The following is a 27,085-nucleotide window of genomic DNA, read 5'->3' on the forward strand; positions in this document are numbered from 1 at the left end:
ATTACCGCAGGGAGTGCGACGCGTACGGAAGTGCGTCACGTGTTGAGACGCAGGGACATACGGCGCCGGCAGGACTACATGTCCCACCGTTCTCTGTGAAGAGCGCCTGGTTTCAATCCTGGAGCAGCGAGCGACGGCTCTTGGCAGCGATCGGTTCTGTCGCTCTGAGTGGGAGCCTGGCGCCAGTGCCAGTGGTGGGTGGAGCCGACTCAGACTTGGGACTCAGGTGTGCTCAGATCTCTATATGACATAAGTCAGGGTTTAGACTCTAAATCGTAGAGGAATAGCAAAAAAGGACACTTTGCCAGGCTAAAAGCAGCAGTTCACAAAGTTATGTAACCATTTCAGTATCAGAATACCATTGAGTGTCAAATAATACAGAAATCAACTTCATAAAGGAGAATCCACAGTGTAAGTACAGAGAAATAAAAAGAAACACATTAATACTACGAGATAATTAGCCAGGTGTTATGGCGAGCGCCTGTAGTCCCAGCTACTTTGGGAGGCTGAGGCAAGAGAATGGCTTAAGCCCAAGAGTTTGAGGTTGCTGTGAGCTGTGACACCACAGTACTCTTCCCAGGGCGACAGGTTGAGACTCTGTCTCCAAAAAAAAAATTAAAACTCGGGCGGCGCCTGTGGCTCAAGGAGTAGGGCGCCGGTCCCATATGCCAGAGGTGGCGGGTTCAAACCCAGCCCCGGCCAAAAAAAAAAAACTACAAAAAAAAAAAATTAAAACTCCGGGTCCAAGACAGATCAAACGATCCTTTCTGATAAAAATGCAATAAAACTATAAATTAATAGCTTGATTTTTAAAAAGTCCTTTCTTAGAAAGAAGATGGCAGCGCCCAGCTTACCCACGCCAAAGCACGGGCACATGGGCCGCGGCTGCTTTCGTGATGTGTACAAGCCCGCGGAGGACATGTTCTTGCTGTTGGATGCGCTTGAGGCAGCAACGACCGACCTAACCGGAGTAGAAATATGCCTTGAAGTAGGGTCAGGATCTGGTGTAGTATCTGCTTTCCTAGCCACCATGATAGGTCCTCAGGCTTTGTACATGTGCACTGATAACAACCCCGAGGCAGCAGCTTGAACCCTGGAGACAGCACACTGTAACCAAGTCCACATTCAACCAGTAATTACAGATTTGGTCAAAGGCTTGCTACCGAGATTGAAGGAAAAAGTGGATCTTCTGGTGTTTAATCCCCCATATGTAGTGACTCCCCCTGAAGAGGTAGGAAGTTAAGGAATAACAGCAGCCTGGGCTGGCGGCAGAAACGGTGGAGAAGTCATGGACAGATTCTTCCCAGTGGCTTCAGATCTCCTTTCACCAAGAGGATTATTCTATTTAGTTACCAATAAAGAAAACAACCCAGAGGACATTTTAAAAACAATGAAGACAAAAGGTCTGCGAAGGACCACTGCACTTTCCAGGCAAACAGGCCAAGAAGTCCTTTCAGTCCTCAAGTTCACCAAGTCCTGACAGTGCGTTCTGAGTGCTACTGGAAACAGTGCATTCAGCATGTTTTGGAACTGAAGTCCATCTGGCAAATGTCTTGATTAACAAGGAATGACATTTGAGTTATTTCAAATTTCTCAAAATTTCTTTGTTATCATACCTTTTATATATAACAGTTTCTTATATTGTTATGGATATAAAGGTGGGATATTTCCTTCCACCCAGGAATCAGGCCTACAGAGTTATTTACACAAGTGCAAGGAACTATGTGTATATTTTTATTTTAAACATAAAAGGTACATCTTTGCAAACGTCTTTTTCTCTGTACCTATCCTATCCTAATCCCCAACAGAAGCAGTTTCCTGCCAAGTTTAGTCAGATTTATTTCCTACCCTCTGACATGTAAATGTTTTGCCAGTAAGTCTAGAATAGTGGCTCCTTTGACTTCACTAAGTCCAGTCAGCAAAATGTCATCAATATAAGAAGTTTGTTACATATCATCAATATAAGAATTTGTTATAAACAAATTTCCTTGTTAATTAATGAACGACATTTGAGTCATTTCAAATTTCTCAAAGAAGATGGAAAGGTGGGGTATTTCCTTTCACCCAGGAATCAGGCCTACAGAGTTATTTGCACAAGTGCAAGTAAATATGTGCATGATATTTACATTTTATATATAAAAGATATGTATGAAAGGATGTTTATTTCAGCACTGTTTATAATTGCAAAACAATAGAATCAACTTAACTATCCAGCAGTAAGGAGATTGGTTAAATAAATTACAGCATGTTCATTTCACTGAACTTGCAGCCATTGAACATGAGTCAGTCTGTATGTACTGTACCAGAAGGGGATCCATGATGTGAAGAGATCAAGTTGCAGAATGATATTTGCTATATGCATATTTTAAAAAAACCAACAATGAGGGATGTTTATGTATATAAATGCATCTTGGAGATAATAGAAAATGGGAATGGAGGAACTTTGGTGGTGGCCTTTCATTTGCACAGTGATAATGTTGGAGAATGACAGTGGATTTTCATAAGCTTAACCAGGTGGTGACTCCACTTGGAACTGTTGTACCAGATGTGGTTTCATTACTGAGCAAATGAACACATCCCCTGGTGCCTATTTTGCAGCTGTTCATCTGGCAAATGTCTTTTTTCTCTGTACCTATCCTATCCTAATCCCCAACAGAAGCAGTTTCCTGCTAAAGTTTAGTCAGGTTTATTTCCTACCCTCTGACATGTAAATGTTTTACCAGTAAGTCTAGAATAGTGGCTACTTTGACTTCACTAAGTCCATTCAGCAAAATGTCATCAATATAAGAAGTCAAGGGAAGTGCCTGTGGCTGAAGGAGTAGGGCACCAGCCCCATATGCCGGAGGTGGTGGGTTGAAATCCAGCCCCGGCCAAAAAAAAAAAAAAAAACGCAAAAAAAAAATATATATATATATAAGAAGTCAGTGTGATATCATGAAGGGAAAGGTGATCAGAATCCCTGAAAAATAAATTATGACATGGAGCTGGAGAGTTGATATACCACTGAGGTAGAGGATAGCATCCCTGGAGTTCCTCATTCAGGAGGTCTGGGGTGGGACCAGAGAATGTGCATTTCCAACAAGTTCACAGGTTTGATAAATTAAATGGTAGTCCGCAAAGATATCAGAGCCTAATCCCTAGAATCTGTACATGTTGTTTGACATGACAAAAGGTGAATATTGTAAATCAAAAGATGTTATTAAATGGGAGATTTTGAAATGGGGAGATTATCTGAGTTATCTTTGTGGACCTTACATGCAGTCACTTACATCCTTTAAGAAGGAGGCAGAAGAAAATGCTACCACAGCAGAGAAAGTGATGGGACTGATCATGGAGATAGTGATCAGAGTGATGTGATCAAGAAGTGTCAGCAGCCAGCAGTTAGCTGGAAGAGGAAAGGAACAGGTTATCTTCTAGAGCTTCAGGAGGAAGTGTGGCTCTGCTTACACATTAATGTTGGCCCAGTGTAATTTATTTCAGACTCTGTGGGAGAATATATTTCTGTTATTTGAAGCTACCACATTTGTGATAATTTGCTATAGCAGCCACAGGAAACTAATATACCATGTGATAATAATAATGTTGGTCTTCAAGAAATAAAGTTTACCAAAAGTAATAAGAATAAAAAGCCTAGGTAATTGGGCGGCGTCTGTGGCTCAAGGAGTAGGGCGCCGGTCCCATATGCCGGAGGTGGCGGGTTCAAACCCAGCCCCGGCCAAAAACCACAAAAAAAAAAAAAAGCCTAGGTAATTTATATGTTCATTATGAACCCCCCCTAAAAAATTAAAACAATTTTTGGTACAATAAATAAATAAATAAATAAAAAGTCCTTTCTTACTGCCAGGCGTGGTGGCGTATGCCTGTAAATCCCAGCACTTTGGGAGGCTGAGGCAGGTGGATTAACTGAGCTGAGGAATTGGGAGACCAGCCTAGGCAAGAGCCAGAGCCGTCTCTACTAATAATTAAAGTTAACCAGGAATAGCCATGGGCGCCTATAGTCCCTCTAGCTACTGAGGGGTCTGAGGCTGAGTCAAGAGGATGGCTTGAGCACTCTACCCAGGGCAACAGAAAATAAATTTCTTTTCTTGAAAATTTTGTTTTCTTTCAAAAGCTTTCTATTACACAAATATTAAGTGAACTAAAGAAATACAGGCAAAACTAGACAACACTTTATAAAAGGAATTTATGGAAGAAACAGGGCTGTGGTCACAGGAAATTTCATAATTTTTTTTTTTTTTTGAGACAGAGTTTCACCTTGTTGTCCTCAGTAGAGTGCTCTGGTGTCACAGCTCAGCAACCTCAAACTCTTGAGCTTAAGCAATTTTCCTGCCTCAGACTCCGAAGTAGCTGGGACTACAGTGTCCACCACACGCCTGGCTATTTTTTGGTTGCAGTTGTCATTGCTCTTTAGCAGGCCGAGACTGCTTCAACCCACCAGCTTCAGTGTATGTGGCGGGCGCCCTACTCACTGAGCTACAGGCACCAAGCCAGGAAAGTTCATAATCTTGAGCAATTATAGAAGGAAAAGAAAAAAAACAAAGTGAATTAAATTCTCAAAACTAGTAAATGCTCTCTTTTTTGCCAAGGACCTGCAAACATGGGCCACGTTCACACCAAAACTGTGAAGAAGGCAGCTGGGGTCATCATCGAGAAGTACTACACCGTCTGGGCAACAACTTTCACACGAACAAACGAGTGCAAGGAGATCACCATCATTCCCAGCAAGGAGCTAGGCAACAAGATAGCGGGCTGGGTCACATACCTGATGAAATGGATCCAGAGGGGCCCAGTGACAGGCATCTCCATCAAGCTGCAGGAAGAGGAGAGAGAGAGGAGAGACAACTATGTCCCTGAGGTCTCGGCCATAGATCAGGAGATCATTGAAGTAGATCCTGACACTAAGGAAATGCTGAAGCTTTTGGACTTTGGCAGTCTGTCCAACCTCCAGGTCACTCAGCCTACAGTTGGGATGAATTTCAAAACACCACATGGAACTGTTTGAATCTATCTTCTGTATGCTGTAATATTTTAATAAATCTGGGACAACAACAACAAAAAAACTAGTAAAAGAACAAAGTCGAAAGAAAGAAAATATTAAAGATGAAAAGCAAATTAGGCAAAATTAGCAAGTACAGGAAAGACTCCACTAGGAATCAACTTGAAGTAATTGACATACATAAAACATTCCACCTAAATACTCTTAAATATGCTTAATTTTTATGTGCACATGCTCCAGGATAGATCATATGTTAAGCCACAAAACAGATCTCAATAAATTTAAAAGGATTAAAATCATATAAAATATGTTTGCTGACCACAATGTAATTAAATTAGAAATCAACAGAAAAATGTAGGAAATCTCCAAATGTTTGGAAATCAACTTTTATTATACTTTTTATAATATTTTATACTTTTACAACCCCTAACTCAAAGAAGTGTTAAGGTGAAAGAGAAGCAAGCCTAACTCCATTTTGATATAATTCTCTTTCCAGAGAATCAGTGGGAAGGCAAAATAGACCTGATTCCATGCTGTTGTTTTGCTACATGTTATTGCTTAAAACAACAACAACAACAACAACCAATTCCAGGCAGCACCTGTGACCCAGTGGGTAGGGCACCAGCCCAATATACCAAGGGAGGCAAATTCAAACCCAGCCCTGGCCAAACTGCAACAAAAGAACAGCCAGGAGTTGTGGTAGGTGCCTGTTGTCCCAGCTACTCAGGAGGCTGAGGCAAAAGAATCGCCTAAGCCCAGGAGTTGGAGGTTGCTGTGAGCTGTGTAACACCATGGCACTCTAGTGAGGGTAATAAAGTAAGACTCTGTCTCTACAAAAAAGAAAAAAAAAAAATGGTTCCATTTGCCTCACCGCCCATTGCGTAGTATTTTACGTGTACCTGGTTAGAACTGTTAAAATTATTAATAGTATGTAGAAAGTCACTAACTACCGGGTGGCGCCTGTGGCTCAGTGAGTAGGGCGCCGGCCCCATATACCGAGGGTGGTGGGTTCAAACCCAGCCCCGGCCAAACTGCAACAAAAAAATAGCCGGGCGTTGTGGCGGGCGCCTGTAGTCCCAGCTACTCGGGAGGCTGAGGCAGGAGAATCGCCTAAGCCCAGGAGTTGGAGGTTGCTGTGAGCTGTGTGACGCCACGGCACTCTACCGAGGGCCATAAAGTGAAACTCTGTCTCTACAAAAAACAAAACAAAACAAAAAAAGAAAGTCACTAACTACCCTTGTGACAAACCACCTTCGTGATTATGTTAAAGTGATCTTCATACCATCCGTATATAATATTGAAATGTTAACAGAACAAATTTAACTCCATTTTACTATTTACTCCTTTTTACCTTCAAAACTAGTTCATCTTCTTTTCCCTCCCAGTGTAACTGTAAATGCCTTTACCTAAAATTGTTAGTAATGTAAGTTACTGACCACATAGCCCCTATGATTATAGCTTTTTATGATCATGTTGTTTATGAGCCTCACCTGCAAGTCCCCCTCCCTACATTACCTAAGGACGTTGTAGATTGTATTTGTTTTGTAAAACTTACTAAGTGCCCATGATTGCATTAATATATACACAGCTATGATTTAATAAAAAAAATTACTAAGTGCTCTCCTCATCATAACATTGTGTAAATTAAATTGCCATACCCTCATGATCTCCCCTACTTACTGTTTTCGCCCCTTGTGATTTCCCTTACGTGCTGTGTTTCGCTTCTATGACTATGTTTATCTGCCCTCTGCAAATATTTCGCCTTATAAAAATCAGAGCCTTAGACAACTCGGAGTTGCACTCAGAAACCCCATGTTGGGAACATTGGGGCAGTTGCTGGCTGGCTCTTCAATAAAAAGACTCCTCTTTAATTCGACTTATCTTTGGGGGAGCTCCTGGGCATAACAGAAGAAATCACAAGGAAAATTAGAAAATACTTTGAATTGGGGTGGCGCCGGCCCCATATACCGAGGGTGGCAGGTTTACACCCGGCCCCGGCCAAACTGCAACCAAAAAATAGCCGGGCGTTGTGGCGGGCGCCTGTAGTCCCAGCTACTCAGGAGGCTGAGGCAAGAGAATCGCTTAAGCCCAGATGTTGGAGGTTGCTGTGAGCTGTGTGAAGCCACGGCACTCTATTGAGGGCCATAAAGTGAGACTCTGTCTCTACAAAAAAAGAAAATACTTTGAATTGAATCAAAAGAAAATACAATATAAAACTGTCTCAGCCTCCCGAGTAGCTGAGACTCCAGGAGCCTCACAAAACAACCAATTCCAGGCAGCACCTGTGACCCAGCTAGTTCTATTTTTAGTAGAGAAGGGGTCTACTCTTGCCCAGGCTGGTCTTATATTCCTTAGCTCAAGGGATCCTTTCTGCCTCAACCTGCGACTGGGATTACAGGTGTGAGGCACTGTGCCCAGCCAATTCTAACAGAGTTGGTTTTTTGTTTGTTTGTTTGGGTTTTTTTGAGTCTCAAGCTGTCGCCCAGGGTAAAGTGCTAGGCCATCACAGCTCACAGCAACCTCAAACTCTTGGGCTTAAGCAATTCTCTTGCCTCGGCCTCCCAAGTAGCTGGAACTGCAGGTGCCCACCACAACACCCAGCTATTTTTTGGTTGTAGTTGTCATTGTTGTTTAGCAGGCCCACCTGGATTTGAACCTTCCAGGTCTAGTGTATGTAGCTGGCACCCTAGCCCTAGAGTTACAGGCACTGAGCCTCTAATAGAGTTTTAATTGCTGCCCCTGTCATCAGTGTACTCCGTTTTCTCTACCTTACTCACAACTAAGTTTATTCAAATACAAAGTTGATTATGTTTCCTAACCTACCATTGCCTTGAAAACAAAGTTCAAACTCTCAGCTGCAACATTCAAGCACTAGCATTATCTATATTTTGCCTATACTTCCAGCCACACTTATCCCTTTCTCCTGATAACCCATATTTTTAACTTCAGCAACATGGAACTTAAAAATATTAAAACAAACCCTCACAGTGCAGGTGCTATTCCTTTACCTTAAATGTTCCATCTTCATCCTATCTCATGGAGAACACAAATTTCTTCCCTCAAGCCCACCTAATGTCATCTTAAAAACCATTTCTTCTTGATAAAGTTGGCTTAGATTGTATTCCTCTATTGCTAACTTTGTGCTTTTACACTTCTGTCTTACTGAATTTAGCACAAGTGCAGTGTAACTATGGGTTTGTAAGTAATTACTGCATTACAAGCTCTACAAGCAGCAAACAGTAATTATTAATTTTATAATGGAACTTTGAATAAGTAAGGTTTCTGTGCCTCAAACTAAAAAACAAACTTCCAAAGATGATTATGGAGCATATTTACTCCTAAATATTTATTAATTTACTTCATAATCAGCACAGCAATAAAATCCTAAGCCTGAGTACTGAATACAAAACAAGCAGCACCTTTGAGAATGCCCCAGCTAATTTTTCTTTACAGCATTCACAGAAATTCTTGAGAACCAAGAAAGCAGACAGAAAAGTCAAGAATCTGTCATCATCTTTGGGTTATAGCAATTCCCAGGAGGGCTTATATTTCCACAAAATTCTTGGGCTGCTTCAGAGACTGGAAATTGCTGTGCTATATTAGGAAAACATACAAAATGGAGTGTCACATGCATGATGAAGGCAAGGAATACAATGTATCACTAAGTCCACTTTAGTTGTAAGCCACAAGGGGGAAAAAACTAAATGTAAAACCAGGAAAACAATTTTACTGGAAGTATACTAGGTAACTTGTAACTAAGGATTTGTAAAGCCAGGGTACATTTAGAGATGTTTGTGGTAGAAACTAATGGATTGAATGTGAAGAGTAATATCTTTAAACTATTTAGCTCCAAATGGTTTATGCTTCTTTCACTCAAGATTCAATTTTCTTCTTTTTCTTTTCTTTTTTTCTTTCGAGACAGAGTCTCACTATGTCACCTCAGTAGAGTGCTGTAATGTCACAGCTCACAGCAACCTAAAACTCTTGTACTTAAGCGATTCTCTTGCTTCAACCTCCCAAGTAGCTGGGACTACAGGTACCCTCCACAACACCTGCCTATTTTTTTGTTGAGGTTGTCATTGTTGTTTACCATAATTACCTTAGCCATTTAAAAGTGGTATTAAACAAATTTATGATGTGCAACCATCACCATAACTCTTTTCTTTCTTTTTTTGTAGAGACAGAGTTTCACTTTATCGCCTTTGGTAGAGTGCCAAGGGGTCACATAGCTCACAGCAACCTCTAACTTCCTGGGCTTAGGCGATTCTCTTGCCTCACCCTGAGTGGCTGGGACTACAGGCACCCGCCACAACGCCCGGCTATTTTTTGGTTGTAATTTGGCTGGGGCCGGGTTCAAACCCACCACCCTTGGTATATGGGGCTGGCGCCTTACTCACTGAGCCACAGGTGCCGCCCTCCATAACTCTTTTCATCTTGTAAAAGTGAAACTCTATACCAGTGTTTTTTAACCTTTTTTTATCTCACGGCATACTTGAACCTATAGGTAAACTTACATGGCACACTTAAATTATGTTGATTTTTAAAAAAAAAGTTTAAAAAGGAATATACTGGCCAGATGCAGTGACTCACACCTCTAATCCTACTACTGTGGAAGGCTGAAGCAGATAGATTGCTTGAGCTAATGAGTTTGAGACTAGCTTAAAAATGAGTGAGACCCGTCTCTACTAAAAAAAATAGAAAAAAATAGCCACGTATCTTGGCAGGCGGTACTAACGGAGCCTGCAGCAAGAGGATCTCTGGAGCCCAAGAGTTTGAAGTCACTGTGAGCTATGATGTTGCCATAGAACTCCACCCAGGGTGACACAGTGAGACTCTCTCTCTCTCTATATATATATATATACACACATACACTTTATTGTGCTTAGAACTTCCTTCAAAAATAATGATCTTTAAAATTTTTCATGACACACTAGTGTCACACCATTGAAAATCACTACTCTAGAGTGGTGCCTGTGGCTCAGTGAGTAGGGCACTGGCCCCATATACCAAGGGTGGCAGGTTCAAACCCGGCTCCAGTCAAACTGCAACAAAAAAATAGCTGGGCATTGTGGTGGGTGCCTGTGGTCTCAGCTACTTGGGAGGCTGAGGCAAGAGAATCGCCTAAGCCCAGGAGTTGAAGGTTGCTGTAAGCTGTGTGACACCACAGCACTCTACCGAGGGCGACAAAGTGAGACTCTGTCTCTAAAAAAAAAAAAAGAAAAAGAAAATCACTACTTTATACCCATTAAATACTAACTTTCAATTTCCCCCTCCTCTCAGTCCGTGGAAACTACCATTCATTCTACTGTCTGTTTTTAACTACTCCAAATACCTCATATGAATGGAATCATAGAGTTCATTTTCCAATCAGTTTATACCACTTAGCACAGTGGCCTCAAGGTTCATTCATTGTGTAGCATGTGTCAGAACTGCTTCCTTTTAAGGGCTAATATCCATTCTGGGGATACACCATATTTTAACTTCATTTTCAGATTATTCACTGCCAGTATATAGAAATAAGTTAATTTTTTTTTTTTTTTTTTGTAGAGACAGAGTCTCACTTTATGGCCCTCGGTAGAGTGCCGTGGCCTCACACAGCTCACAGCAACCTCCAACTCCTGGGCTTAAGCGATTCTCTTGCCTCAGCCTCCCGAGTAGCTGGGACTACAGGCACCCGCCACAACGCCCGGCTATTTTTTGGTTGCAGTTTGGCCGAGGCCGGGTTTGAACCCACCACCCTCGGTATATGGGGCCGGCGCCTTACCGACTAAGCCACAGGCGCCACCCAGAAATAAGTTAATTTTTATGTATTGATCTCGTATCCTTTGAACATGCTGAAGTCATTTATTACTTTTAGTAGTTTTAATATTGTAATATTATTTGACTGAGTCTAGCTCTGTTGACCAGTCTGGAGTACAGTGGCACCACCGTTAAGTCATTGCAACCTCCAGTCCCTGGCTCACGTGATCCTCCTGCTTCAGCCTCCTTCGTAGCTAAGACTACATGCACACACCCCATGCCTGGCTAATTTTTCTACTTTTTGTACAGGCAGGATCTTGATCTTGCTCAGGAAAGTGTTGAACTCCTGGCCTCAAGCAATCCTCCTGCTTTGGGCTCTCAGAGGGCTAGTATTGTAGGCATGAGCCATTGTGCCTGACAAACCTTTATCTTTTTAACTCTTACTAATATTTGGACTGTCTTGGAAAATGCCCCATGTGCATTTGAAAACAATGTGTATACTATTTTTGTTGTAATAGTATTTTGTATATGTCTGTGAGACTTAGTTGGTTTATTGTGTTAAGTCCTCACGTCCTTATCTTCTGTCTTCTTGCTCTGTTACTGAGAGTATTGAAGACTCCAATTATTATTGTAGAATTGCCTATTCCTTTCATCAATTCTGTTTGGATTTGTTACATAAATGTTGATATTACGTGGTTAAGTATGTAAATGTTTATAACAGTAATATTTTCCTTCTCTGCTGAACATTTTATTAATATATAATGTCCTTCTTTGACTCTTGTAACCTTTTTTGATTTAAAAACTATTTTGCCTGATACTAGTAGGGTCATCCTTGTTCTCTTTTGGATATGTGCAGGGGATATCTTTTTAATCCATTCACTTTCTACCTATTTGTGTCTTTGGATCTAAAGTCAATCTCTTATATACACAATATAGTCAAATCATGTTTTATTCATTCTGCTAATCAAAGTCTTTATGATTAGATAGTTTAATTCATTTACCTTTGTATTAGCTACAGGTAAAGAATTCCTTCTGTCACTTTGCTATTTGTTTTCTTTCTTTTTTGTAGAGACAGAGTCTCACTTTATCGCCCTCGGTAGAGTGCTGTAGCATCACAGCTCACAGCAACCTCCAACTCCTGGGCTTAGGTGATTCTCTTGCCTCAGCCTCCCGAGTAGCTGGGACTACAGGCGCCCACCACAACGCCCGGCTATTTTTTTGTTGCAGTTTGGCTGGGGCCAGGTTTGAACCTGCCACCTTAGGTATATGAGGCCGGTGCCCTACCCACTGAGCCACAGGCACTGGCCTTGCTATTTGTTTTCTAAGTGCCATATAGCCTTCCTTTGTAGTTGAGATTTTATTGGTAGTGTTGAGGATCAGTACACATATTTCAATTTGTACACAATTCTTAACATATGTACCCAAAATATAAAAAGCCATCTATTTTCTTTTTTAAACAGTTTATTCCACCTTAATATTTGGAGGCAAAGTTTCCTTATAAGGCTATTGAGTACCAGTATCTTCAAATGTTGATAAGCTATAACATAAGTCCCATCAACTCATAATTTATTATTACCTACAATACATACTCAAATTTTCAATTTTCCACAACACATTAATGAAGTTATGAGGAACATAGCATTACCACAACCAAAATGTTGCAGAGTGTACAAAAATCTGAAAGGGAGAGCCATGATCAAGGGAGCAGTTTTCTTTAGGAAACAATTCTGCTAAAAAACAACATGGGAATAGAAATAATTTAAAATGTTCAAGGCATTAAATGCAGGACTGTGGGCTCTATACTGGCATTTAGTAGACTTTGTATTACATAATCTAAAAACTAACCCCCCACCCCATGCAATGTTAAGCTGATACCCACGACAATAAAAGCCTCCCATTGAGAGAGGATAACTGAGAAGGGTGAGGTCTAGAACAGGTCTTCTCAAGGAGACCCAAGGATACACTTGTCTGGTCCTCTCCATGGTGACTCTGCTCTTGGGAATTTCTAAACTTAACTTCCTGGAAGTTGAACATTTCCAAGTTCCATGAAATCCTATAGTTCTGTAGGGGTTGGAATACCATCTCCCACTAGATTCGAACTTGCCAATGAGAAGGGTACCTGTGAATTGGAACTTTCTGACTGTCGATAAAAAGGAAAAGACCAAGCCAGTCAGGGAGCGCGGCCATTTGGAATTCTTCTATGCCATAAGCTCCCAGCTGATAAATAATGCCTTTCCTCTTATAAACATGGCATTTGGATAGTCTTTCTCTCCGCTGGGCCTTGTCTTCCTGCAATACCATAATTCAATAGCCCACACTATTTTTCTGGTTGTACCAAAAAGCAAACAACCAGCAAATGATTTCACCTCTTAAAAAGAAGCATTTACACTTAAAAATTGGAATGAGGTAGGATTCCCTCCTTCTTAGAAATGTTTCTAGAGCTACTAAAAAACTTGCATTTACAAAACAGTTTGATAAATGTATTTCTCTGGATTGTACAAGAAGGGAGAACACCCATAAGACATGATAGGTGATATTAATCAGACTCTGCTTTTTTGCCTCCTGCTTTGTCAGCAGGTGGACTCTCCTCAGGTTTAGTTTCTACATTTTCTGCAGGCAAATCTTCAGTTTCAAGCTGAAGTGGCTAACTTTACCCCTTGCTTCCCTTTTCCCTTTTGGTTATGCTTTCTTTTTTTTGAGACAGAGCACTCTACTGGGTAGAGTGCCGTAGCATCACAGCTCACAGCAACCTCCAACGCCTGGGCTCAAGCGATTCTCCTGCCTCCACCTCCCAAGTAGCTGGGACTACAGGCGCTTGCAACAATGCCCAGCTATTTTTTGGTTGCAGCTGTCATTGTTGTTTCGTGGGCCCCCAGCTGGATTTGAACACGCCAGCTCAGGTGTATGTGGCTGGCACCTTAGCCGCTTGAGCCACAGGTGCCAAGCCTGGTTGTGCTTTCTTTTCTTTTTTTCCCCCCAGTTTTTTGGCCTGGGCTGGGTTTGAACCCAGCACCTCTGGTATATGGGTCCAGTGCCCTAATCCTTTGAGCTACAGGCGCCACCCTGGTTGTGCTTTTGAAAGAACCAGACCAGCACCATCTTAGGAGTTAAGTTTTGCTCCCCCCGCCATTTCACTCAGTAAGTTTCACTTTCCAGACAGCCCAAGCAAGCCCAGGCAATTCCCCAAAATCATGAGACAACTGCCCACCAATCAGGGACCCCCCCCCACCTAACCAACCCTTAGGGCCCCCTTTGTTTCAAGCTGTGCACGCCCACCCGCTGTGCGGGACCATAAGAACCCCCTGCTCCAGAGCTCCGGGCTCCTGGCTTGGATCCATTGCTGCAGAGTCCCTGGGAGCCCAAGTTCGAACTTGCAATAAAAGGCCCTTTGGCTTTTGCATCGGACTCGGCTCCTTGGTGTTCTTTGTGGGGGATTTCAAGATCTGGGCACGACACTTTCTTGTCTGAAGATCTATCCTTCACTGCTGTTTTTTTGTGTGTGTGTGTGTGTGCTTCATTTCCACTTTTGGTGGAGCAGGTTTAGCTGAGGTCCACAAGATCTCCTCTCAGTACTTCCTTCACTAAGCCTTTGGCAGAGCTAACTGTCCTCTAGGGCAGTGGTTCTCAACCTTCCTAATGCTTGCATTGTTACAAATTGAAGAAAGGGGTCGAGACCCATAGGTTGACAACCGCTGCTCTAGGGCATCTTGGTGGTAGGGAGGGTGAGTGTCAGGTACCTGCAGCTCAAAACATGCCTAGGGCCTTCGCCAACCTGGGCTGACTGGCCACTGCTGTTCCTACTGGTACCCCACTGCCCCTCAGCTGATTGTCTTATAGCTTTTTTGTTTTTTGAGACAGATTATCAATAGAGTGCATCTTGGATCACAGCAACTTCATACTCCTGAGCTGAAGCAATCCACCTGCCTTTGCCTCCCACCCTGAGATGTCTTGTAGCTTTTTTAATTGCTAATTTCTTGCATTGCAGTTGTCCTTTGTGTGGAATATTTGTAGTGGAATGTTTAAATTCCTTTTGTGGGCTGGGTATATCTGGCTCCACTATCTGGCTCACACCTACAACCTAGCCTCTGGGAGGGTGGGGTGGGTAGATTGTTTGAGCTCAGGCATTTGAAGGCAGCCTGATCAAGAGTGAGACCCCATCTCTACTAAAAAGAGAAAAACTAGCTAGATGTCATGGTGCATGCCTATAGTCCCAGCTACTTGGGAGGCGGAGGCAAGAGGATTGTTCAAACCCCAGAGTTTGAGGTTGCTTTGAGCTATGATGCCACAGCACTGTATCCAGGGCTACAGAACTGTTGCAGGAAGACAAGGCCCAAGGGAGAGAAAGAGCACCCAAACACCATGTTTATAAGAGGAAGGGCTTTATTCACCAGCCGGGAGCTTACAGCATAGAAGAATTCCAAATGGCCATGCTCCAGACTGGCTTGGTTTTCCCTTTTTATTGGCAGTCAAAATGTTCCACCCCACAGGTACCCTTCTCATTGGCCAGTGTGAATCAAGCGGGAGATGCTATTCCAGCCCCTACAGAACTACAGGATTTCACAGAACTTGGAAATTTCCAAGTTCCAGGAAGTTAAGTTTACAAATTCCCAAGAGCTGAGTCACCGTGGAGAGGACCCTGCAGGTGTAGCCTTGTGGTCTCCTTGAGAAGACCTGTTCTCTTAGATCTCAACCTTCTCAGGTATCCTCTCTCATTCCCCCCTTTTGAGACTCCAATATATTTTAATTTGGGGTCTCAATATCAGCTTGTTTCTGCAGGTGCCAATATTAATTTTTAGCACTAAGGTTTTTAGGTTCTCTACTCAGGCCTTAATAGTACCATGGTGGTGGGCTAATTTACATGCAAGTTTTTACTTTTCCTTGTGACAACCCCCCACCCCTTTTTTCCAAAGTCCAAAGTCCAATTAAGACAGACAAGTCCTTTGAGGAGTTTCCTCAGGCTTCAGCCATGCGTTGACCAGTCAGCTTTCAGTATATGGCTGGAGCAGGGCATGTTGACTGTCTTAAAAGTTACCTTTACTTTCCAAGGGACAGTAAAGCCCTATTCAGCCAGCTGTGATGACTCCAGGTGAGGATTCCTTTTACCTTCACTGCTGTGCTTGTGGTCAGGATGATGGTGAAAAGTCCTTTTTACCTTGGTTTCAGGGAGACCAGGTTCTGATTCTGGACCTAGACTTGGTCCCCATGATCCTCCAGAGAGAAAGGATGTACAGACAACAAAAGACTAAACAGAACAGGGTGGTGCCTGTGGCTCAAGGGAGTAGGGCGCCAGCTCCATATGCCGGAGGTGGTGGGTTCAAACCCAGCTCCAGCCAAAAACTGCAAAAAAAAAAAAAAAAAAAAAAAAAGACTAAACAGAACACAGTTAATTACCCCAGTGGATATTTTCCTTGATACTTTCTCTAGGGTTTTTGTCTATTCAGGTCATGCTTTCCCAGTTCTTTTAGGAGTGTCTGCTAAATTGCAGAGGATTGACAGAGGCCTCTTTGAACAACACCAGTGGCAAGGCCTGTATCCAATTAAGCTTTGCTTCCTGGCAGAATTTACCAATTTCTGTTCTTATGGTTCTGTTCATGCATTTTACCCTGTCTAAACTTTGAGGCACATAAGTTATTCAAAGCTTTAGCTTATTATTTGCACTAGCTCTGTTATGAAGGCTAGCCCATTGTCAAATTTAAACCAGCGTGGCAACCTAAACCATGGGACGATTTCTCTGGGCAATACTTCACTACTTCAGGAGTCCTTTTTTCCTGGTGGGAAAGGCTTTTACCTATTCCAAGTCTGAAAGACCATCATCAGCAAGTACTTACTCCTTTTAAACCTGGGCATTTCAGTAAAGTCTACCTGGAAGTTCTCGAAGGACATTGCTCCATATGATTGGATTCCTAGGGGTACCATCAGTCCTTGGCGCACTTTGAACTGGCTGCAGGTGACACACTATAGACTGACAGTTTTGGCCAGGGCTGCCAGGTGGGAGATGTAGAGGTACTGGCCCAGCAACTTCACCAAATACTCTTGTCACCATGGTGGCTCCTAGAACCTGGGGGACTGCTACTTGTTCGTCTGGCATCTTTATCCATTCTCCCTCCATTTCCTGGCTCCTCGCCGCTGTCAACTGTTCCTTCTCTTCCTAGGAGTAGATAGGTGAGAGCTCCAGAACCCATGGGATGAGGGGAGCCACTCGTGACACCTGGTACAGTTTGGATGCAGTCCTTTTTGCTTCAGTATCAACCCTAGTGTTTCCTTTAGTGATGGTGGAAACATCTCCTTGATGTCCACGACAATGTAGCACTGCCACCTTCCAGGGTTTCCATACTGCCTCTAGTAACTGAAGTATCTCCTACTGATATTTAATGTCCTTTTCCCCAGAATTTAATAGTCCCTTCTCCTTGAACAATGTCCTGCGTACTTGGAGAGTCAGAAAAACATTCACATTTTTCCCTTGACTTAGTTCTAAGGCTTCAGTCAAGGCAATTAACTCAGCTTTTTGAGCCGATGTTCCTTGGGGTAGGGGATTAGCCTCTACAGTCTCTGTTAAGGTAACCATTGTATACCCAGCCTACTGCTCACCTTGTGCCTTCATGTAACTGTTTCAGTCTACATACAAGTCCCAGTTTGCAAATGTCCAAGGTTGTTTGCGCAAGTCAGGTCTGCTAGAACACACATTAACTTCTGTACAGTCATGCTCAGTCTCTCTTCCACTGACTGGAAGGAACGTGGCTTGGTTCAGGGTGTTATTATATTAGAAAGCCAAAAATGTCCTTTAGTGTCCATTAAAGTGACCACAGAGTAGGGTACTTTTACTCTGAGATTCTGCCCTAGAGTCAGCTTATCAGCTTCTTGCCCAAGGAGAGCCGTAGTAGCTAGAGCCCAAAAGCATGGTGGCCATCTTTTTGCCACTCCAACTGCTTAGAGAGGAAAGCTACAGGCCTTGGCCAGGACCCAACCAGTGGGGTTAACACACCTACAGACATCTTTCATCTCTCTGGGATATAGAGAGTGAAGGGCTTGTCCAAGTCTGGTAGCCCCAGTGCAGGTGCATTTATCAGCCTCATCTTTAGCTGGGAGAAGGCATGTTCCTGTTCTCCTTCATTCTAAGGGCTCTCCTTCGTCTTCTTTAGTTGCCTCATATAAGGGCTTAGCCAAGACAGCCAAGATGGCAAAGTTGGGAATCCAAAGGCGACAGAAGCCAATGGGGCCTAGGACTTTCCGAACCTGCTTTCGGCTCGTGGTGGGGAGGAGGCAATTAATGACCTGCCTCCATTTCATGCCTAGGTACCTCTACCCCTGCTGGATGGTAAATCCTAGACAACGTGTTTGCCACTGGCAAATCTGGGCCTTTCATTTAGACACTTCGTAGTCACACACCTCACACCTCTAGATGTCATAAAAGACAGTCCATGCCCTGGGTGCAGCCTCTTGGGTAGGGTGTCCTAAAAGGAGGTCATCGTCATATTGGAGCAGCACACATTCTAATTTCTCAGCCGGGAATTTCTGGAGGTCACAAGCCAGTGCTTCTCCAAAAATCGTGGGTGTTTTCAACCCCTCTGGCAACCTGCTCCATGTGTACTGGATTGCAGTTTCCATAACTGGTCTCTCCCACTGGAAAGCAAATAGCCTCTGGCTTCCTGGAGCCAGCCTTATACTGAAAAAGGCATCTTTTAAGTCCAGGCAAGTGGGCCACTTGGCTTCTGGTGATAGCAGACTCAGCAGAGTATAAAGATTAGTCACAGTAGGATACACTGTTACAGTTACATCATTTACTAAGAAATTCTCATTTTAGGTTTTAATTTTTCCTGAGGTATCTATATAAACACAGTAGATAATATTTAATACTGCACAAATTTTTCCAGTGTAGCCAACAGGCGACCTTTGTTGAGTCTTAAGGCTTCAGAGTAAATATAACTACTGTATATAATTCAGAGTAAATATAACTACTGTATATAATTCTATACTCTTTGACCAGTCTTTTAGTTCCACTTAACAGATTAACGTAGTAAACAGTTGTGTCTCATTTTATGAGTTGATAGTACAGACAAGGCTGGGATTTAATACAGGTGGGCCACAGCCTCTTTTCTCTTTGAATCATTTTTCTCTCTCCAATTTCTCTCTCTTTTTTTTTTTAATTTGGCCGGGGCTGGGTTTGAACCTGCCACCTCCGGCATATGGGACCGACGCCCTACCCGCTGAGCCACAGGCACCGCCCGTCCAATTTCTCTCTTTACTAAAAACAAAGTATAGCAGAACTAACTTACTTGACAAAATAAACTGTACCTTCAGTATACTGGGTCTGATTATTTGCATAAAGTGCAGTAAGAATAATTAGTTATTGGCCATCTAGGCTCTTTTTTCCTTTAAAATTGGCTTTGCTGGAATCTTTTATAAGGAACCTTAAGTTGGACTTTCCTGAAAGCCTTTCAGAGCCCAGGTTTCATCTGTGCCATTAGATACTTGCATGCATTTGGGTAAATTCCTCTTTTCTTGAGGTCCCCAAGCACACTTCGATTCCCGAACCCGTCAGCAAGTGACCTTTGTTACTTACCACAGATCAGGAAATGTTACTGATGGGTATCTGGCCAGTTTTTCAAAGGGCTTTTTTTATTGGCTTTATATAGTCAACCTTAATTACTTAACACAGTCTGGATACGCCAGAAGTACTATTCCAGCCAAAGCCTTGGTAAAATAACCAGTGCCTTCATCATGTCCTATAGAACAAAACAGATTCTTACTGAACTTATGCAAATAACTGAAATATAGAATACTTACAATATAGAAATATAGAATACTTACAAATGGCTTTCGAAGTCTGGAGAAATCAAGGAGAGAGAAAAAAATACATGTTCCAAATTCTGCTCATAAGTACATACATTGCTTGAAAAGCTACAGATAGCTCAAAAGACAGAAAATGTTTTTCTTGACTTCTGGAAAACAGAACATAGAAAGAATCAACAATATTTCAAACAAAAAGCCATAACAAACTAGCTCAGTTCCACGTAACTGATTTCTGTTCTTTTTGAAGTTAGGTTAGCAATACTCATAGACATGTTAACTTTCCAGTGAAAGTTCTAAAAATCTGCTTTTAGTCTGAAGGTATTCAATTTCTAAAGACATCAGGAATTTGAATTCAAGAGAATTCGTCAGTGTCTCTTAATATTTCTTTTTCTTTTTAGGGACAAACTTTGGACTCAATCAGTTACAAAAACATTTTCCTTTTTTTTAGATGAATTAAAATTATTACCAACAATATATGTTAGGACAGACCAATGTCTTATACGTTAGGACAGACCAATGCTTTATACAATAGGATATATCAAATGCTTTATAATATTGCAACATATAAATATCCATAACCCATACAAAATTAATCACCATTTCATATTTGACAATGTTTCCTATATATTTTTAATAAATCAAGTAAGTTTCATTTGTTTTCCTATGACATTCAGTGGTCTTAATATTTCAAGAAGACCAAATTTTCAGTTGTGCTTTTTTGGTTTTTTATTTTGTTGGCCTGGGCTGAGTTTGAACCCGCCAGCCTCGGTGCATGTGGCTAGTGCTACAACCACTGTGCTATAGGCACCAAGCCCCAAATTTAGAGTTTTGATTTTGGAAGGTTTGTCAAATATCAAAGGCCTAAAACATTTCTTTAAACAAAATTACAAGCCAAAAGGTTTTAAAGGAAATACATAGTCAACTAGATTACATGCAAATTCTTTCACAAATTCTCTTTTATGAGCTTCATTTAACCCAGACCATCTATAAACATTCTAAACTTTAACTTTTGCCTTGCCTTTCGCTTTCTTACACAACCGTTCTGTTTCAGGACAAAATTTATCACATAAGATTCTTTCTTTACACAATGCCATTTTCCTTTCTGCCTAATTTCTCTTACCCTCAAAAACTCACTTCCCACAAAACAGGATCCCAGTTTACCATGAAGTCACCCATTCACTTGGCCAAACTGATAATTAGTAGGTTTAAAAAGCAAGAATCTTATCCTTTGACCAAGACTCAGTGTCCCCAACAATTTAAATAACTGAATTATTACATTTTACAAATGAGAGATGTTTTATGAGATATAACATTGATACTGAATTTTCCCACTCAGGGCTAGACAGGGAACCCCCATTTTTCAGGCTCAGGCGAGCTCAGATATCAGACTCCCAATTCCAGGTACAAACTCTCTAAGTCCCAGCAAGGTCATGGATAAAGCAGCCCGAAACCTTTTGGATGGCTCCATCCCAACTAAGGAGCACACACCCTAATCCCCTCCCCAGACAAAAACTGCAGCAAAGACCTAATAACTTTGTCCAAGTTGAGGGGCTGCATTCATTCATTTGCTAGAACACCCCTTCAGTTTGTAAAGGTATTTTTCCATCTACCAAGTCCTGGCCGAAATATCTCTCAGGGCCAATTATTTACCCCTAGAAAAAGGACTTATGCAGGAAACCTCTAACCTAGGCCTCCTCCCCACTTCCAGAGGCTGTTCATCTTGGAGACCTGTTGCTTATATGGATACAGCCTCGTCCAGCATGACATTTACACTCTCTTCCCCAGATTTTCAAGGGCCATCCAGAGCTCACGAGACTGCCCGAACTGCAACACTTTCCAAGGCATGGCCCCTCTGCCAATAGCTCTGACACTTTCCACTCCCTCTAAATGCCCCTCAGTCCAACAAAATTCCATTTTATCACTGATCTGTGGCCTGCAGGTTCAATTCTAAAATTCCTGAGACCAAAGATTCACTGAAGAAATCCTAGTAACAAAACCAAAACAACATCCTTTCTAATGTCTTTTCATTTTCCCCCAAGTCCCACATGGCCACGTGCACGCCGCCATAGACAGAAAGCAGAAAACCGGGAACTTCCAGTTTCTCTCAGAATAGCCAGGGGGCAAAGTTGGAGCAGGGAAGAAGGGCACACTCACAAATTCATTTCACCCCGTGAATGGGGGGGCAGGGCAAAACTCCACCTATTGTTACCCATCTCAGTCATTCTCCAAGCACTCACATGCACACAATTCCAACCCATTTCTTTTTTTTTTTTTTTTTTTTTTGCAGTTTTTGGCCAGGGCTGGGTTTGAACCCGCCACCTCCAGCATATGGAATTGGCATCCTACCCCTTTGAGCCACAGGTGCCGCCCTCCAACCCATTTCTTAACCTGGGCAACCTCAATTTCCCCCTCTAGCCGTCACTTAGCCATAGGAGGCAAACCAACATGCCCCAAGGCCCTGTGAAGGGAGGTCCAACTCCACCCTCAGAGTTCTCTCAGTCACACCTCTCAACAGACCTGCTGGTGATCTAACACCCAAGGAGTTAATCGGGCTCCTTCTTCCACTAAAATTGTAGAGGGAACCCCAGAAAGATCATACCTTGCCTTAGACGTTTCCCTGTGCAGGCACCTGTTCCTGGATGCCAGTTCCTCCCGGTGTTTGACTCCTTGAAGACCCACCGATGGGATCCTTTCTCCACCCAGCCAAGGCATCCACACACGGAGGCCAAATTGCCTCCTTGGATTGCTCAGTGGTTCACGTCGCCCAGGCCAATCAGGGGCCCCCACGTGGGTGTCCAGAGGATTGGCGGCAACTACCAGGTGCACGTTCTCTCCAAGGGTGATCTTGCTTCCCGATCAGGGAACCAAAAACGTTGCAGGAAGATGAGGCCCAGGGGAGAGAAAGAGCACCCAAATACCACATTTATAAGAGGAAGGGCTTTATTCACCAGCTGGAAGCTTACAGCATAGAAGAATTCCAAATGGCCATGCTCTCTCACTGGCTTGGTCTTTCCCTTTTTATTGGCAGTCAAAAAGTTCCACCCCATAGGTACCCTTCTCATTGGCCAGTGTGAATCAAGTGGGAGATGCTATTCCAGCCCCTACATAACTACAGGATTTCACAGAACTTGGAAATTTCCAAGTTTCAGGAAATTAAGTTTACAAATTCCCAAGAGCTGAGTCACCATGCAGGTGTATCCTTGTGGTCTCCTGGACAAGACCTGTTCTCCTAGATCTCAATCTTCTCGGGTATCCTCTCTCAGAATGAGAGTCTGTACCACCAAAAAAGAAAAAAAAATCATTTTATATATATTTTATATATATTTTTGTGGCTGCTGTTAGGTAACTGCCCCAGAAAAGCCCCTTCCCCAGAAAGTCCCTTCCTGCTTTCAACAGAACACTGTCTCACTCTTAAGGTTACAGCTCCTTTCCAAGCACAGGGAGTTGCCCTCTGAACAACAGGGAGTTGCCTACTAGACATCTCCTTATCTCCCAGTCCCAAAACTTACCTGCTGAAAATTTCAAACTTATGGCCTGCCCCTAATGGCTCTTCCCACCACAGCAGTAACTCCTTACTGGCTATTCTACTGTCCTGTCACCATTCTGAAACTAACCCTAACTGAACCTATTATAAAGGTGTGCTTTTCTTTTGGTCTCTCTCTCTCTCCCTTTTCTCTCCTCCTTGGTGCTGCTCTGCAGCATCCCTTGCCAATAAAGACCTTTCGTACAAGCCTTGGTGGTCTGTGAGATCTCTGCCGGTCAAGGTTCATCCTTTCATCTGGTGTCAGAAGTGGGATCTAATTAGGGAAGTCTCCCAAGGGTAGCTGCCCTGTCCTGTTCTTGCACTCCGGGTGCTCAGCACTGCATTGGCTTGTGTCCATTCGCCAAGGCGCTCTAACCAGCACTCAAAACACTGGCCTCATCCAGACTTGGTGAGTACCACTATGGGAGCGAGTTTTCCCTAATCGTGGGCTGGGTTGCTTACATTACTGGCGATTCACTCATTTCTCGAGGCTTGAGTTCCCTATTCCCATTGACCTTGTGTGGCCTAGCCCAGGGCTTCCACGCCTCACATGAAAACTCCTGGCACCAATTCTCAAGCCCTCCTCGGCCCCAAGGGTCTGACACTGATCTGGGGTACAGTGATGACTGTGTTCTCGTCTTCACGGCAAGAAACAAAGCAGCGGAGACGTTTGCCCTTTGTCCTGGTCCTTGCGTGATTCTGCTCACGCTTTATTCCTGCAACGAATCGTCACGGGTGCAGGCCATTCTGTCCCACCTGACTCCCCCTTGGGGTGCTTACTGCGCCACCTGGTAGAATTAGGATTAGACTTAAAGCCAAAAAAATTAATTAAACTCTCTACCCAGGTTTGGCCACTTTACAAACTAGACAACCAAAGTATCTGGCCAAGCTATGGTTCATTTGATTTTTCTTTAATTAGAGACTTATATAACTATTTTGAGCGCCTTGGCAAATGGAGCAAGGTCCCCTATGTTCAGGGCTTCTCATATGTTAGAACCAAGCCTAATTTGTGTTTGGGTTGATTCCAAAATTCTTTAGCAAAGGGTTCTTCTGCTCTCTATCCCCCTGAACCAGACCTATTCGACCCAGCAGACGAACCTCTGCCATGCAGGCAAATGGCCACCAGTTCCAGAACCAGAGTAGTTCCTGTTCTGGCCCTGCCATATTCGGCTCCTTCCTCAACCACACAGTTGCCTCCACTCTCTCTCCCTCCTACTTTCCTGTCAACCAATCTAAGCTTGTCTCCTAACTCATCCCTTCCAACTAGCCCTCAGTTCCTCCGTGTTGTCTCTCACTCCACCGCTGACTGCTCCAAAAAACACTTCTGGACCTCTTTACCCCTTTCTTCCTCCAGCTCCTTCTATGATGGTCCTATAGTGCCACCATGTAGCAATGTAGACAAATTGCAAATTAATTCTACTGTGTCCACTACTCATCCTTCACTTCCCTCCAGTCCCCTCACCCAATCCCATTCCCATCGGTCTCCAGAATTAGAGGGACCTTCAGCGCCCTCTCACTTCCTGGCTCTGCTCCACAAGGTAACTGGAGTCGATGGCATAGTTTCTGTTTATGTTCCTTTCCCCATGACTTAACTCACATACCTTAAGGTTAGACTAAGTTCCTTTACTTCTAATTCTTCTCATTTTATTCAAGAGTTTCAATTTATTACTATGTCCTATCAACTTACCTGGAATGATGTTTTTGTTATTTTAGGTAATACCCTGACCTCTGAGGAGCGCAAATGAGTGTGGGAGAGGGAGAAAGAGGCAGCAGATTAATTTCATGTGTCAAACAATGAGCATCCTACAGGTCACACCGCAGTCCCTAACTCCCAGCCAGATTGGAATTATAATAATAATGCTGGGGAAAAAAGTAGAGACATATGGTTTTTTTTTGAGACAGAGCCTCAAGCTGTGTCCCTGGGTAGAGTGCCACATCATCACAGCTCACAGCAATCTCCAACTCTGGGGCTCAAACAATTCTCCTGCCTCCCAAGTAGCTGGGATTACAGGCACCCGCCATGATGGCTGGCTATTTTTTGGTTGCAGCCATCATTGTTGTTTGGCAGGCCCAGGCTGGATTTGAACCCACCAGCTCAGGTGTATGTGGCTGGCGCCTTAGCCCCTTGAGCCACTGGCGCCAAGCCAAGACATTTTTATTACCTGCATTCTTTGCGTACTTAGAGCTTCTGCCAAAAAGGCTATCAATTATGATAAATTACAGGAAGTCATACAAGATGAGTCTAAGAATCCTTCAGCTTTCCTCCAACGCCTTATCGAAGCTTTTGTTAAGTATACTAACTTAGATCCTGAAACAATAATGGGAAAAATGTTCTTATGACTTATTTCTTTAACCAAAGTTACCCCAACATCAAATTTAAGCTAAAGTGCTTGGAGCACGGACCCCTGACACCCCAGGCCGTGATCTTAGACACAGCCTTTAAGGTTTACATGGGGCGAGATGAATTTTCCGAAGAGAAAATAAAAAAATCTCAAACCCAAGATTATCAAATGCTAGTTCAAAACATTACAAACAATGTCACTAAGGCCATCATTCCTAACCTGCATAAGTCATCAAGGGCCAAGGACCACTTCATGACTCAACTACCTGGACCATGCTACAAATGCAGTGAAGAAGGCCACTGGGTGTGATGTTGTCCCCATCCCAGGCCCCCGCCAGGGCCATGCCTTCTCTGCAAAATAAAGGGCCATTGGAAGGCTGACTGCCTCTTGGCCCAGAGAGGACATGGGGCCAGCCAACCTGCAGCACCTATAGCAGACTTGTTGGGGCTTGCCTCTTCTGAAGACTGACGAAACCCTGGCTTCTCTCACCCGACGAAGATCACCTCTGCAGAGCCAAGGGTAACCCTGATGGTGGCAAGTAGAATGATCGTCTTCCTATTAGACACAGGAGATAGCTTCTCAGTTCTTAAAGAGTTCAACAGTTTTACCTCCCTGACGCCTACCTCTATTGTCAGGGTAGAGGGTTTTTCCCACCGTCCATGTCAAACTCCTTTTTTACACTGCATGATTGGCAATTTCTCATTTATATATTCCTTTTTGGTGTTGCCTTCCTGTCCAGTTCCCCTTCTGGGACGTGACATACTTTCCAAATTAGGTACCACCCTCACTTTTGATTTTAAATTAATAGGTGCTGACCCATCTCCTTCTGTCTCACTCTGCCTCGTCCTTTCCCAAGCCATCAAAGACTCGTCACCCTGGCCCATTCCACCAGAGCAAGTAAATCCTAAGGTTTGGGATACTAAAACCCTCTCAATTGCCTCCTGCTCTCCAGTTCTTGTTAAGCTAAAAGACCCCTCCATTTTTCCTTCTCAACGTGAATATCCACTTACCCAATCTAGTCTCCTGGGATTTCAACCTATTATACACCATGTCCTAGAAAAAGGATTTTTGCGACTCACCATATAATACTCCCATAGTAGCAATTAAAAAACCTAATGGCACCTATCGCTTAGCCTTAGTACAAGATCTAAGACTCATCAACTCTGTGGTCATTCCTATACACCCAGTAGTTCCTAATCCATATACCCTCCTATCAAGACCACTCACCTCAGACCACTCACCTCTTATTTCTCTGTGCTAGACCTCAAAGATGCCTTCTTCTCCATTCCCTTACACCCTAATTGTCAAGACCTATTTGCCTTCACATGGACTACCCTACTTCTCAGACTTCTTCCCAACTTATTTGGACTGTACTCCCCCCAGGGATTTAGTGACAGCCTCCACTTATTTGGCTAGACATTATCACAAGACCTCTAGTCCTATGATCCCTCTCCTTCAACTTTGGTTCAGTATGTCAATGACCTGCTCTATAGTCCCACCTTACATGACTCTAAGCGAGAGACCTGTTCCCTCCTTAATTTCCTTGCAGATAGGGGATATTGGGTCTCTCCCTCCAAGGTTCAATTATTCTAACAGGAAGTCCATTTACCTTAGTGTCCTTTAGTCCCCAGGCTTCAAAGCCATTACCATAGACAGAAAAAGCCTTCTTTGCGACTTTCCCCTACCCAACACAAA

At 43.1% G+C, this 27,085-nt stretch overlaps 2 protein-coding genes, 1 long non-coding RNA gene and 1 pseudogene across 4 annotated transcripts in view; 3 read left to right on the forward strand and 1 right to left on the reverse strand.

Moving 5' to 3' along the window:
- The first annotated feature begins 60 nt into the window (after window positions 1-60).
- On the forward strand, window positions 61-5,049 carry LOC128583393 (40S ribosomal protein S17-like). 2 transcript variants are annotated; one of them, XM_053587606.1, is made up of 2 exons: window positions 61-194; window positions 4,587-5,049. In XM_053587606.1, exon 2 carries the CDS (start codon window positions 4,598-4,600, stop codon window positions 5,000-5,002), a length of 405 nt encoding a protein of 134 aa, XP_053443581.1. In that variant the 5' UTR covers window positions 61-194; window positions 4,587-4,597; the 3' UTR covers window positions 5,003-5,049. The 2 variants fall into 2 exon arrangements, with proteins under 2 accessions (XP_053443581.1, XP_053443580.1); XM_053587605.1 differs by having other exon boundaries at window positions 107-226.
- The window catches only part of ZNF605 (zinc finger protein 605), a 68,068-nt gene continuing 41,082 nt past the window's right edge, over window positions 100-27,085 (forward strand). Inside the window, exon 1 of the mRNA XM_053587571.1 lies at window positions 100-226. The gene's annotated coding sequence lies outside the window, so the exon portion shown is untranslated. The remainder of the gene's footprint in view (window positions 227-27,085) is intronic.
- On the forward strand, window positions 113-1,534 carry LOC128583391 (methyltransferase N6AMT1-like; annotated as a pseudogene).
- Window positions 14,754-27,085, reverse strand: part of LOC128583395 (uncharacterized) — a 28,162-nt gene continuing 15,830 nt past the window's right edge. Inside the window, exons 2-3 of the long non-coding RNA XR_008379453.1 lie at window positions 19,544-19,674; window positions 14,754-19,458 (exon numbers count right to left, since the gene is read on the reverse strand). This is a non-coding gene — a long non-coding RNA (uncharacterized LOC128583395). The remainder of the gene's footprint in view (window positions 19,459-19,543; window positions 19,675-27,085) is intronic.

This window comes from Nycticebus coucang, chromosome 4 (genome assembly GCF_027406575.1).
Source record: "Nycticebus coucang isolate mNycCou1 chromosome 4, mNycCou1.pri, whole genome shotgun sequence".
Taxonomy (NCBI): domain Eukaryota; kingdom Metazoa; phylum Chordata; class Mammalia; order Primates; family Lorisidae; genus Nycticebus; species Nycticebus coucang.

Coding starts and splice junctions, on each gene's coding strand:
- LOC128583393 (XM_053587606.1), top strand. CDS start 4,598: ATGGGCCACGTTCACACCAAAACTGTGAAGAAGGCAGCTGGGGTCATC.